Here is a 12,996-nt window from a genome sequence, read left to right on the forward strand (position 1 = left end):
ATGTACAGTGTGGAGGCAATCTGCAGAATAATAAAGCAAGCTGCACGTGTAATTCACTAAGGACCTCACACAGCCTCTAGACCATTTGCTATGTCTCAGATGCACTGCTGCCACACTGGTGGTAACAATGTTGGCTTAACGTACAGGAAGATATTATTTTATTCATCCAAGATGGGTGTTCAAACAGGAATACTGAAATCACTGTTTGGCAAACGGACTAGAGTAAGAGCTCCAAACTTCTGTAGCTGCTGCACAGCTCAGAGGAGCTGGAGAGAGTCTCACAGCAGCGCTCAGGGATGACTAATGGAAAAGACAAATTTCCATCTGATGGTGGAACAAGTGACAACTAGAACATACTTCTAGCACAGTCAGAAACTAAAATGACCATTTAGCAGACTCTAAGTGGATCAAGGATTGTTTTATTTTTTCACTCTGATGACACTCATGTTTTAGGGAACTAAAGTTCCTTCCTATTAAATATTAATTAGGATAAAAATTTCTGCAAATAAAATCTAGTGTGCCCATTAAACCTGCAACTTTACTGGTTCAGCTCTTTCTTCAGTTATTGCTAGAACTGCAATAAGGATTAAAAAAGAGTCAACAAAGAGGGATTATCAGCGCCAGCAAATTTGGCATTTACTCTACATGGTTCTGTTCCTAAAGGTATTATAAACATATTTAGATTTTGTATGCAGCAAGAAATTGCAAAGAAGGTTACATTTCTAAATTTGAGGCACAGTAATGAATTAAAAATTAACTTTATTGCTATTACTAAAGTTTAAATATGTCAGTTCTCTCAAAAGTCAGAAATTAGTATTTGCAAAAGTGAGAAATTAATATTTAAGTGACATATTTTCCAGAAGATGATTTTCAGGTTCTTTTTAGCAGCTTAGTCATGCCCCACACACCACCTTCCTGATCTCCTAAATCAGCCTTTCAGAACCCTGTTATAACCATAAAGGCCTGGGTCTCTGACAAGCATTTACTTTGTAAGTTCTGCGACGAAACAAATCCAGTGTTTCAGTTGGTAACTTTTTTTTTGCAGGTAGATCTGAGACAACTGACAGGTTGCAGCTCAGCTTTGGAAGGTCCAGGTGTGAGAACACCACTCCTACTAGAATTTCTATAGACTATTTGAACGTCTTGATGAATCAGGACCTTTCTGCACTTAGCTGCAAACCAGTGTTTCACCAAGCAAGCAAGCATGCCAATGCTTTGCAGAACCAGGATCTTAAAAACCTTTCTTTAAAATTTCCTTAAGACTCATTTTTTCCCCAAAACATTTAGAAGAAACTAGTTGATAGATTTATTTCGTCTTGTTTCATCAGATACACAGATGATCTGCATGTAGGAGTTCCAAAGCAAAAATATGATCACATTGGTGAGGGCATACAAATCAGTCATGCTTTCTTACCTTTGAGGAATACAGGATTGTGAAAGTTTAGAAAACTGAAATAGGAATGCTACCAGTTAAAATTTCTGTATGATCTGGTTGCATCCAGTGTTGAATGACCTGCCATTATGTACAAGAGTGAAGCACACATTTTCTAGCAACACTGATTCTTCACTTTATGTAGGTGTTAAAGAAATGTACTTCCTTTCAAGATGATCTTCCAGAGTGAACTGACATTTACCAGACAAGGGGGGGAAACTTAGCTTTGCAGTTATTGGGCAAGAAAACAAAAAGCTCCAGTGCTTTTAATTTCCTGTGTCATTGTCTAGATGAAAGGCCCATTGCTAGGTGAACTGCAGCAAAAGGTGGAGGAGACCGAATTGTTGAAGATGGAGCTACAGATGTTGGAGACTGAGAGAGTTAGGCTGTCACTGGTGGAAGAAAAGTTCATGGATGTTTTACAGCTTCTTCAACAACTTCGAGATTTGGTATGGCAAGAAAGCAGTCCAGAGACTTAGAACTGTTTTATATGGTGTCCTTTCCAAACTAAAAAGGATGTTCATAACTTTCATTCAGTACAAGGTCCTCTACACCAGAAAACATTTCTACATGTGTTTGCCCTTGGGACTGTCACAGTGGTTGCAGAAAACTTTGAAACCCATATGGATGACTTTCCAAAAGAGGTCTAGATAGCTCCCTGGATCTAGAACTTCAAGCTCTCCTCTAAATAAAAATATAGGAGTCAAGGAAAACAAAAGTAATAATCAGAAAGTCTACTTCTAGAAGATTATTTTTCTATTGATCCCACAGAAATCTCAGCCAGCCTGACTGTCTTCTCTTTAAGCAGAAACCAACCTGAAAAATAGTCCTCTTATAACACAGCTCTCATTTTAAAGAATCTTTGCCTCACACAGCTCCAAACGAGGTATGTGGTAATCCTCACACACTTTCCTATTTTGAGGAAAGAAATGAACTCTGCCTACCGCCAGATAACGGTGGTAATGGGAGGTGCCCTATCTTGCTTGCAAAAAGTTCTCCTGTAGTATCTCTGTCATTCTTCTTATGCCAGTGCACTTTAACCTCAGATTCCTGAAATGGGAATCTTCTGCTGCAGTTGCATGATCAACATGTGCTATGCAGTCAGACTTCTGGTGAAACGCAGCAACAATGCTTCAGTGCATTGTATGGCAATATAGCAGAGGAAACCAAAATGATCGTGTGTACTAGTTAGCTGCACAGGAAATAGCGATACAGTCTGGAACTTGGCTAAAGGTTACAGTTAACAATTTCATCTCTTATTTCAGTGGAATGGTTAAGTATTCAGAAATGTTTATGTATCAGTCTTCAAGTCACAAGTTTTTGCAAGCCAGATAGGGCACCTCCCATTACCACTGTTATCTGGGCACAGGCATGACGAAACCAGCAGGATAGCATGCTGAGTCACAGGCTGTCTTTTCTATAGCAACTGCAAGCACTCATCAGCATCTGATCAGAGGTATCCTGCCACTGCAAAGCACAGTTCCCCATACTTACTGAGTTCAAAACTCAGACTGAGCCAGAAATCAGTGTTGCACATAGACAAGAATTCAGCTTTCCCCTGTGCAAGCAGAAGGAAGAGTGGAGGAAAAAAAACCAAAGAATTGGAGAACCTTTGTTTAACTGCATCCTACAGTGGCACTGAGTTCATATTAAAGGGATAAAAACACTTCCTGTGTACCAGTAAGATATTTTTCTGTGAGAAGTTTTTTACTGAATTAATAACCCAAACATATAAGAGCTCATGCAACAATATCCCAGAAGCAGTATGGCAGTTCAGTCCTTTAGAAAATATATTTAAATTTTCTGTCTGGAGATTGATAATGGTAGGGGATGGTCATAAGACCATCTTGGATGGATAGATAATCTGTAGAACGTGGAGTATGTGGGGAGCCAAGCTGTACTGTCAGGAGTTAATTTCTTCAGTAACAATTCAGGGTGCTCCTCAATTTTCAGCAAAGCTCTTGCCTAATCTGCATCAGATGAGAACACTTCCTTGGATGATCACTTTATTGTGTTTGAAGTATGCTCCTGTTCCACCGCTGACTCTAGGGAATGAGTGCAATATCTCATAATTTGGTAACTTACTTTAGCACTTGACACAGAAATTCTACTTTCATATCCCAAGTCTGACACTGCTTGTTACATGCATCAATAACTATCCAGCGAAGAATTAAACTAGTAGAGACTGTGACTGGCAACAAGCGTAATAACCTTTTGTGTCAAGACTTCAACATATCATTCACTTGTCATTATTGAAACTTGTACTATTGAAAATTATTCCCACTTAGGAGACGATCCATCATACAGTGTGCCACACCTGAGTGATAACAGTACGCAGCATGAAGTACTTAATGCCGAGCCTTGCTGGAAACATGCCACAGTGTGCTTCTAACTTCCATAGCACCAGTACAGGGAACACTGTCATTATAATTAAGTAATTTACAGCATTTCTAGTAGAGTTTAAACAAGGATCTCCTAAATCCCCAATGGGATATACTTCAGACAAAAGACATCTTATTCATCAGTAACTGTAGTTTAAGTCACTTCCCCAGTGTATTTGTTTTCGAGTCGTGAATACCCCCAGCATCTCACTTGCATCAATATCTTATACAAAGCAATGGCCCAAATGTGCACTCTGCCAGGACTGCTGGAACTTCCCACCATGTTACAAAGGCCACATATAATCCCAGCCCACCAAAAGCTTCTATCCACTATGCCCCAGTCCCCACTGGGGCAGACATGCACAAGGTGGGTGACTAGCATCAGTAAGCAAAGTCAGGACGATCTGAGTTGCTGGCAGGGTACCTAGTCTTTCTTCCAGAATAGCCTCCATCTATTTTCACTTCTTGAAGTTTTAACAAGAACAGCCTGTCCCTGCAGAGATAGAGGCTGTAAGCACTAATTAAACTGCCTGCAAGACCATCTCCCAGAAAGCATGCCTTAGTGTCTAGATAACAAATCAAGAGAGTTTGTTTTCTAGATACATTATGTAACATCCCAAAAGATTTCTAAATTAAAACTGCTACTAAAACAGGTCATGTAAATCCTAAATAGTTCATACTGTTCTCTCACTTTGGCTAATATTTAATACATCTCAATATATAACTAATAGTGGCCCTGCCATATGACACATACAAAAACCTCTTCTGATTTCTGTATACCTAAAATGCTTGCCAATGATTCTCGAAACAAGTGGGTTTGGGAAGTTTTATTCTAATATAACATCAAAAAAATTTCCTGTTCACCTTTCAACATAGGCTTTGCAGGCCTGAACAAGCTTGTACTGTGCGTACCCTGCTTGCGTTCCTTACTGTCTAGATTTGTGTAGGCACAAGCTCTGGAAAATCTGTATTTTGAACTGAATAACTGCAGTTTCTCTTTCTAGAGCCATGTTAAGGAAATTAGACCCTCCACAAGCTGCCCTCATTTGACTAGTATCTATGATAAAATCGTTGAAAATAAAGCCAGTATCAGGTCTCATGTTATCACCATTCAGTTTCTTTTAATTTTCAAATGGAAATACACTGTGCATAGATTTTATTGCATATATTTAAGCTGGTGAAGGACATAATTGTGTCATAATATTATCTTGTTTTTTAAAGAACATATCTAAGCGAGCCCTGGGGAAAATCTTGCTGAGCACTTTGGAATCCTGCCGTGACCCCCAAAATGGTAAGAAAGTAAATCATGTATAAAGACCAAGGAGTATGAAAAGTGTCCTTTTGCAAAATACATTAGATAATGAACAATCGAGTAGGAAAAATAGTATTTCAACTCCTGGTGGTCAGGGTGAAGGAAAGAAGTATCAGGCAAGATTACCTTTAGAAATTGATGCTTTCTACTCTGTGACACCTCAGAAACAGGAAAACATCCATTTTTTTTAAGCCAAATTTAAATTAGAATTTGGCCTTAGGGGAATCGTTCAGTATTCCACTAATGTCTGTAGGAATTTATCAATACAAAAAAAGAGGAAAACATAACCCTGAGTACGTAAGGCACCAATTTATCAGCATTTACTACTCCAGTGCATGCTTCATTCCTCTCCTGCAACAGAAACAAGTTATACAAAGAAAAACAGCACATTTCTGTAAAGAAACTGGATCACACCTGCACAACCTCTCATGTTCCTCTTACAAAAAACTAAACTTGCAAAATCCTGTCCCTTGACAACGGTCTGTTGTGCCAGAGTTGCCTTTGTAGGAACCATACAGGGATCAAAGCCTGGAGGTTTACATTTGATTACTTTGTTCCTATTAGCAGAACATTCGTACTTACGCTGAAGAAATGAACATGCTGTACCAAGCCTAAGAACATGGCTTGTAGGCGCTTTTAATAGGCACAGTGGTCAAAAGCAAGATAATAAAAGTCTAGATGTGGCCTGAGGGCTTGATTTTTGGAGACTATTAATAACAGAGTTTCGGGGAGAATAATACAAAAACCATTCCGGGTTTTCCTCTTCCAAAGGCTCACTGTTGCTAGTGTGCAGCAATTCAGTGTGCAGGCAGTCCAGACCTAAGCTGTGCTCTTCCCAAGTGGCTGCAGGGGAAGCAGGAGAAGCTGCAGCTTTTTCTGGCTCCAGGACACCAACACAAAGGGAAATCGTATCTGAGCTATAGATTTGGTGAACACAAGAAAAGTGGTGACTATTAGTAACCACAGCACCCAAGTGTCCAGAAGGTACTACTACTTACCCTACACAGGAACACTGACTCAAAGTAACGCTGCCGAAGCAAAGTATCTCCTGCTGTAACTGCAGCACAGCTCAGCTTCCAAGAATGGATAACTGACACCAGTAAGTTAATGAAATAACCTTGTGACACTCTCTGTCCATTCTTCATCACCATTGCCATAAACTGCTCATCTTCTCCATTTCTGGCTCTGCACTTGATGTGATTTAAGCAGCTTTCCTAAGTCTTTGTAATCAAACATTTCTTTTTCTGTTTGAGAACACTAAGTGGATAATTGGATTAGCAACTTTTTATGGTGATATGAAACAGGCTTTGTATTTGAAGACTTCATGAGCAGAGGATGAAGCAAGAGAAACAGTAGAGAAACAGTCCTTGAACTCAGCTCCACTCTCATGCATTTTTATGAGGACAGGAATTGATTATTTGGCCTCAAAATTTATAAATTTTATGTCAGTTACTGAAATAGCATCTATGTAGAAAAGAGCTTTTGTTATGACTGTTAAATTGCAATTTTCTGGCTTTGTTGATATGCTAACATTTGCGATTTTCTCTTAAAAGGAAAAGCCCACCTTTTTGAAGTCCTAGATACTCTCTACCATGAGCTGACTGCCTGCGAGCTCTTACAAAGCCAGCCCCTGGAGCAGGCGCAGAACCGCCAGTCGTTGTCTAACCCACTGGTCATCTCGTGCTAAGCAACAGCGCCAACAACAGCGCCTCTCAGCTCATCAAACAGCCACTGCTCATTCAAACAACTGACGAACGAGTAAGCTTTGTCCAGCTCAAAGGAGCTCAGTAATGGAGGAGAGCGGCAGAATAATTAAGGCATAAAATCAAAGTTACATTGCTTTAGGGAAGAGCGCCAATTCCTCAGCTAACTCCAAGGTCAGCCCTTATCTGAACGAGCGTTCGCAGGAAGTGAAGATTGCTTACCAATGCCCACCTCTGATAGCCGCCTAACCAGCCTTATATTTTGGCCCTGTAACTGTACTGGCTACTCAAATAGGAAGTATTCCAATTACCCTGACCTGGCCAATTTAGATTTACAGCCCTGGTTATACACTAGCTGGCAACAATTTTTTTCTTTTGTGATTACTGAATCATTTTATTCAAAAGCAAAAGACAGCCTTTCTAGCCACTGGCAAGTAAGCTGTGTTCTTAATGCACAAGGGACAAAATTACTATATTATAAATATACACATATGAATATAGGCCAGTAGTGCAAGTTAAAGACTATGTATAAAATGTATGTTTGTATGTGTTTATATATGTGAATACAACTATTGATCTTATTTAACTCTGAAGTTAGATTTATGTTATTGTCCTACTGAATTTTGTATTGGTAATTATAGAATCACCTTAGAAATTTGCAACCATTCTTACTGATGATAGCCTTAGATTTTATATTAAAAGTTACATCTAACTGCTTGAAAAATGCACAAAGCAATCTTGTTTCCAGGCTCTCAGAAAAAGAAAAGATTGAAAAATTCACTTTGCCACAGCTGTCATCACTACATTAGCAAATGACATGTGCAGTACACTCCCTTGTTCTCCATTTAATTTCCCTCAGTGCAACTGTACACACAAAGATAAGCCCCATCTGCAGACAAATGGAAGTAAAATACTGGGCCTAAACAGGGCGCCATATACCATTTTAATCAGCAATAAAATAACACCCTAGGGGCAAAAGTAAAAAAAAAAAAAAAAAAAAAAAAAACAGGTTGCTGCCAAGTTGCCTTTACTATTTCATTCAGCTGTCAAACACAGAAATTAAAGCACAGTTCTTGAAATACCCAATTGAATTTATGTTATTGAAAATACATACTGTAGTTCTTCTAAAAATGTGAAATGATTTGCCTGAGATAATACCAGCAATGGAATAAGACCATTCAATTCAGAACTGTGTATATACGAATTTTTTTCATGAAAATGGATTTCATAGAGGGAAAAAAGCTCGTACCACAATGCAATTTGGGGATTGAGGAGATTTCTATTCCTTTATATGCATAATTCACTGTATAGCTCACATATGCGTCCTATCCAAAACCGCTCTACATTACTTAACATTTTGAAACAAGCTAGTGAAAACATGCAGTAGATACTTTCATTTTAGAGAAAAACTTGTTTTGTAAACAATGGGCCAAATTCTGTGTGTTCAATGGTGTTACTTGGGATTTTTTCTAGTTTAACAGAGGAAGTTTATACAGAGATACATATCAGATATAGATATATATTTTCATTGCAGGTTTTTTATCAAAATAATTTAGACAGGACAGATAGACATAGTATAATATTCACTCTAAGTAAGAAATACGAAAAACTAATACTAAATATAATACTAACTAATTTTAAGTACAATATACTAATACTTAGTATATACTAAGCAATATACTAAGAAAACTATATACTAAATGTGCAATAGGTAAAAATTACAAAAAAAGGGAAGTTAATTCTCCGTTTGGGTTCATTTTCTATACAAGCAAAAACAATTATCAGCTCATATTCAGTACAGTTCTCTTGGACTTTCCTAAGAGTATGGTACATGTATAAAGAGAGAAAATGCCAGTAAATCATTAAATATACATGATCTATGTGTATACTTGGCAGAAAAGACACTTCAGGAATAGGATTACAATGCAAATATATACCCGATTTTGAATTCCCTCAAGCACTACAATATTCTTTAATAATACGAATTAATGTTACTTGCTGTACACTCTATTTCTATTTCACTTTCTACTATCTTTATAGAAATGTTCTAGACTATTAAGTAGGCTGATGTGCTATTGACAAAATGAGAGAGGAGCAGTATAATCCGAGTGCTGCACAGCTTATCCAAGCACCAGCGGTAGTTGGAAGGTGAAAAATATCACTGGAAACATTGGTTATTTCTGGTGTTAAGGAAGAAGCAAACAGTTGAGATTAAAGGAAGCTTTTTTGAATACATAAAAAGCAGTTGACTTATATAGGAAGGACCCAAACTGTATCTTGTTGAATGAAGTTCAAATACTGTAATATTTTCTATTTCTGTAAGGAATGGCTACAAGTTAGAATGATTTTTGATATATCAGCATGTTCTGGAGAAATTAATTATAGAGTAAATTAGACCTGCTGTATTTTCAGAAGAAGACTCTGCTCTTCAGGATAGATTAAGAAACAGCCATTAGTCAAATCCTTACTGAAAATCTGTGGCAGACCAAAGTATTCTACTTCAAAAGTTTCTTTGCGAGCTTAAAATTGATTTTTTTCTTAAATACTTTTACCTTCTTTTATACTGAATCTGATAGCAGTGCTGCTGAGGCTGACAAATATTTCATCTGAACTTATATAAATATGTGATTTTAAATCAGTGTAAGTGAGAAATTTCTAGTTCTGCCTCAAGAGAGGTAGGCTTCAATAGCACAATTTACAATCTGGGACATGTTCAAAAGAGACTGCGGGTAAGTCCTGGAAAGGAAACCCAGCTTTTCAAAATCTCCCACTGTTACACAAGTTATGGTTTTCTTAAAAACCTAGCTCCTTGAGTCATGTGATCACAGCTGATTTTAGCTACCTCTTTGTTCAAATGTCTTGCTCTTTTGAGTATGGGAATTCATCCTAGATAAACAGCAAACAAATATTATATGATCAAGAGTCACTGTTAGATTCACATTGTTTCAAACAATAATTCAGGATGGTTATTAGTCACATTGACTGCGTAGCAAACTCCTCCTCTCCCCAGTTATCACACTTCTCACAGCAATGTGCAGAGAATGCAACTGCTCCTGCAGCACATTCATGATCTTAGATTTGCACAAACTAGTACTTCATGTTGCAGGGAATATATATCAAGTTTAAATGAACCTTGTAAAAAATTCTTTCCCTATATGACAAAAAAACCCTGAAAAGATAACAATGCACGCTCACAAGCCTTCCATTTAAAGTACAACTACAAATCCAGTATCTCAAATTTCTTCAACACTGTATTTTGCTCTATATTTACCAAATGGTAATAAATGCCCTTTGGCTTGCATGTTGACTTCTCAGTGAGGAAAGAAAATCATGAAGAGAGTGAAAGTTATAAACAAAACAAGTGTCACTGCCTACCTGGAGCTTCTCTAACTAGAGCAGCCCCATCAGTGTGTGCCTTCCCAACACTTCCTTGTGCACTAGAAAACACAGTTTGGAAGACTGCACGTGACATGTCACCAGAGGAGACCAGATTAGAGCATTACACAGCATTACATCCATTCTAATGAATTCTTATTCTAATGCACTCCCTAAATATAAAACCAAATATCTACAACTATGCACCACCCATAGTTCATACTGTCATGATGTGCGTAGCTGCCTGAGGAAGATTTTCTTATAACCTTTCTGCTGCCGCAGCCCTGCTGGACAGTTTCCAGCTAGCACGGGTTATTCAAGACTTGTCTGTAGAAGGGAACTGTACTACTTCAATTTTCGTCTAAGAAGCCAATGGGCATCTACAAAGGGATCAATCAACTTACTTCTGCTGGGTTTGAGGCACTCTGAACTCTGGGCTTTTACCATGCTTTTATCCCTTCCCAACAGGCTCATTCCTAATTCTGGTAGAAATATGTTTTTTCAGAGGTTAGTTCCAGTCTTAAAGAAAGGCCAGTTGTTTGCTCCCAGCTGTGCCGGCTGGGGGTTCCCTAACACAATTCATCCCCGAGAAAAAGCTGTTCTTCATCACCTTTTCTATACTTGAACCCCGGTATCTGGTCTTCCCTCGAAGGAGCAGCCTGGAGCGTTCTCAGCACTTCTAATGCTCACTCATGTGAGTCTCAAGGAATGAAGTATCCTTTTGATGTTCACATCTTCTGGGGTATAAATGGGCTGTTTAACTTTCCTCATTAGGATTTTGTGCTGCTGAAAATGGTGCAAAAGACTGATACCTACTTCACACACCTATTACCATAGGAAATACAGTAAAGGAAGCAGAAGAGAAGATGATGCAAGAACAGAGATCTTTCCATGTGGCAGCCATGAGTTATTAGGTTGAATGTTTCAGAATGCTTTCTCAAGCCTTTCCTACAAACTGATTCAATTTATTATGCCCCTCATGGCCTCCCATTGCCCCTATTCAAGCTTCATCTTAAAACATTAGTTAATGGGTACTTCTTCCCTTTCTTTTAAACACTGTCTAACAAAATATAGTTAAAAGAGATTTACACAGCATGTGCATATTTATTTTCTGTGAAGTCAGTAGTGATATTCCCTTTTTGTTCTCTTATACTCACTAAAAATTTCCACTTCTGGTGCTTATCAGTCAATCTAAGGTCATTTTTTAGTCACTCCATTCCTATACCCAAGGAAATCTGCCACTCTTCTCCCAGTTTTGCTTGTTACAACTTTTTGCCCATAGGTTCATGTAATTTCTTTTACCTTCTGTACTTCTCTCCTGCATGTTATCTACTTGGCAGATACTTCCGGAAGAAGAAAAGTCCTTGGCACTGGTATGCTTAAGTTTGCTGAATTTGCCGAAATTCAATCTCCTCCCAGTCCATTAATCTATTACATGGTACATTTTAATGATGAAAACCAGACTATTTAGATTTCATTCTTTCATCTTACTGTTAAAAAGAAAGGAACACTTTCAAATAGTGATGCATAAAATAGAACTCCTAGGTAAGAGAGAATGACAATAGACATTCACTGCATGCGTGACATATTGCATTACCAGCTAAAAGGTTTCTTTTAAATTTATAATTTCATGGAGTTTAAGGACCCTAAAACCTTTAAGATTTATATTAGCTTACTTGCTTAATAATTTTACATATAATTCTGCATAATACAAAAACAATAGAACACATTTCTTAGTGCAAAGTTCATCCTCCTTACTTCCTTAATTACATTTTACTTCCATGGCGCCTGGATTTTCAGTATTCCTGTCATTTTTCTGTCCTGCTTTTCTGGCTCTTTTATAATAAATACACCAGCAGAAACATCCCTAGCCATTTCCTGTAGTACTATCTGTTACAGCAGTCTGGTGGCCCTTTAGGTTCTAAATCGTGGCCTTTGGAGGCAACTGGTCCAAGTGAGCATGTATTTGCTTGAGGACTCTACCAGCCCTTTTGGAGCCCAACCTTCTCCTCAAAAAGGAGGAAGACAGCATCAGCACTCCTCATCTTTACCTCAAGACTAGAGCTGATACTGCCAGAGCACTGCCCTCCCCTGCTGTGTCCACTGGCAGCTCATGTGAAGTAACCCACTGCTCTAGGCCAGGCTTGATGGCTGTGGAAACCCCTGGAGATTTAAAAAGGCACTTGTTTGGCATTGCCTGAGCATGCTAAAACAGCTGAAGTTGATTTTGCCCCCTTGACTTTTTTCAGATTCTTAGAAGAGCTCCCCCTTAGCACGAAGCCTAAAACTCCCTGTGTTTTATGCAGCGCACTTGCTTTTTCACCCTGGAGGGGCCACCAATATAAAGCTAGTGTAGACACTCTGGCATCTACAGGGCCCTCCTACAACTACCACAGTACCTTATATGTGTCAGTTCTTCTGGATTATACTTACCAACTTCTATGCTTGCCATGAAATGGAAATCTGTAATACCGCAGGTCTGTTCTTTCCATCCACTACCACTTGGCTTTTTGCAAACACAGCCTCATACCACAATACCCTGCCCTGGCCTGCTGCAATAAGGTGCTGACTCCGTTCTTCGTGGAGGCGGGTCTATACAAGCCTAGCTCTGCAGGAACTACACAGAGAGATTTGTGGGGAAACAGCAGAGGGAATCAGATCAAGGTATATAACCAAGTAAAAAGCAGTACAACTCTCGTCCTACCTAACAACAATTTCTGCTAACCAAACTAACACTGGCCATGGTATTTAAGAGAATATCATGCCTTACTCAGCAAGCTCAGTATATGTGAG

The 12,996-nt window shown here is 38.6% G+C and overlaps 1 protein-coding gene across 1 annotated transcript in view; it reads left to right on the forward strand.

Moving 5' to 3' along the window:
- EFCC1 (EF-hand and coiled-coil domain containing 1) overlaps positions 1 to 8,415 on the forward strand; it is a 56,691-nt gene extending 48,276 nt beyond the window's left edge. Inside the window, exons 6-8 of the mRNA XM_062585807.1 lie at positions 1,723 to 1,881; positions 5,035 to 5,104; positions 6,679 to 8,415. Coding sequence (XP_062441791.1) covers positions 1,723 to 1,881; positions 5,035 to 5,104; positions 6,679 to 6,812 — 363 coding nt within the window. The 3' untranslated portion in view covers positions 6,813 to 8,415. The remainder of the gene's footprint in view (positions 1 to 1,722; positions 1,882 to 5,034; positions 5,105 to 6,678) is intronic.
- The last annotated feature ends 4,581 nt before the right edge of the window (positions 8,416 to 12,996 follow it).

The sequence above is a fragment of the Rhea pennata genome, chromosome 12, assembly GCF_028389875.1.
Source record: "Rhea pennata isolate bPtePen1 chromosome 12, bPtePen1.pri, whole genome shotgun sequence".
Lineage (NCBI taxonomy): Eukaryota > Metazoa > Chordata > Aves > Rheiformes > Rheidae > Rhea > Rhea pennata.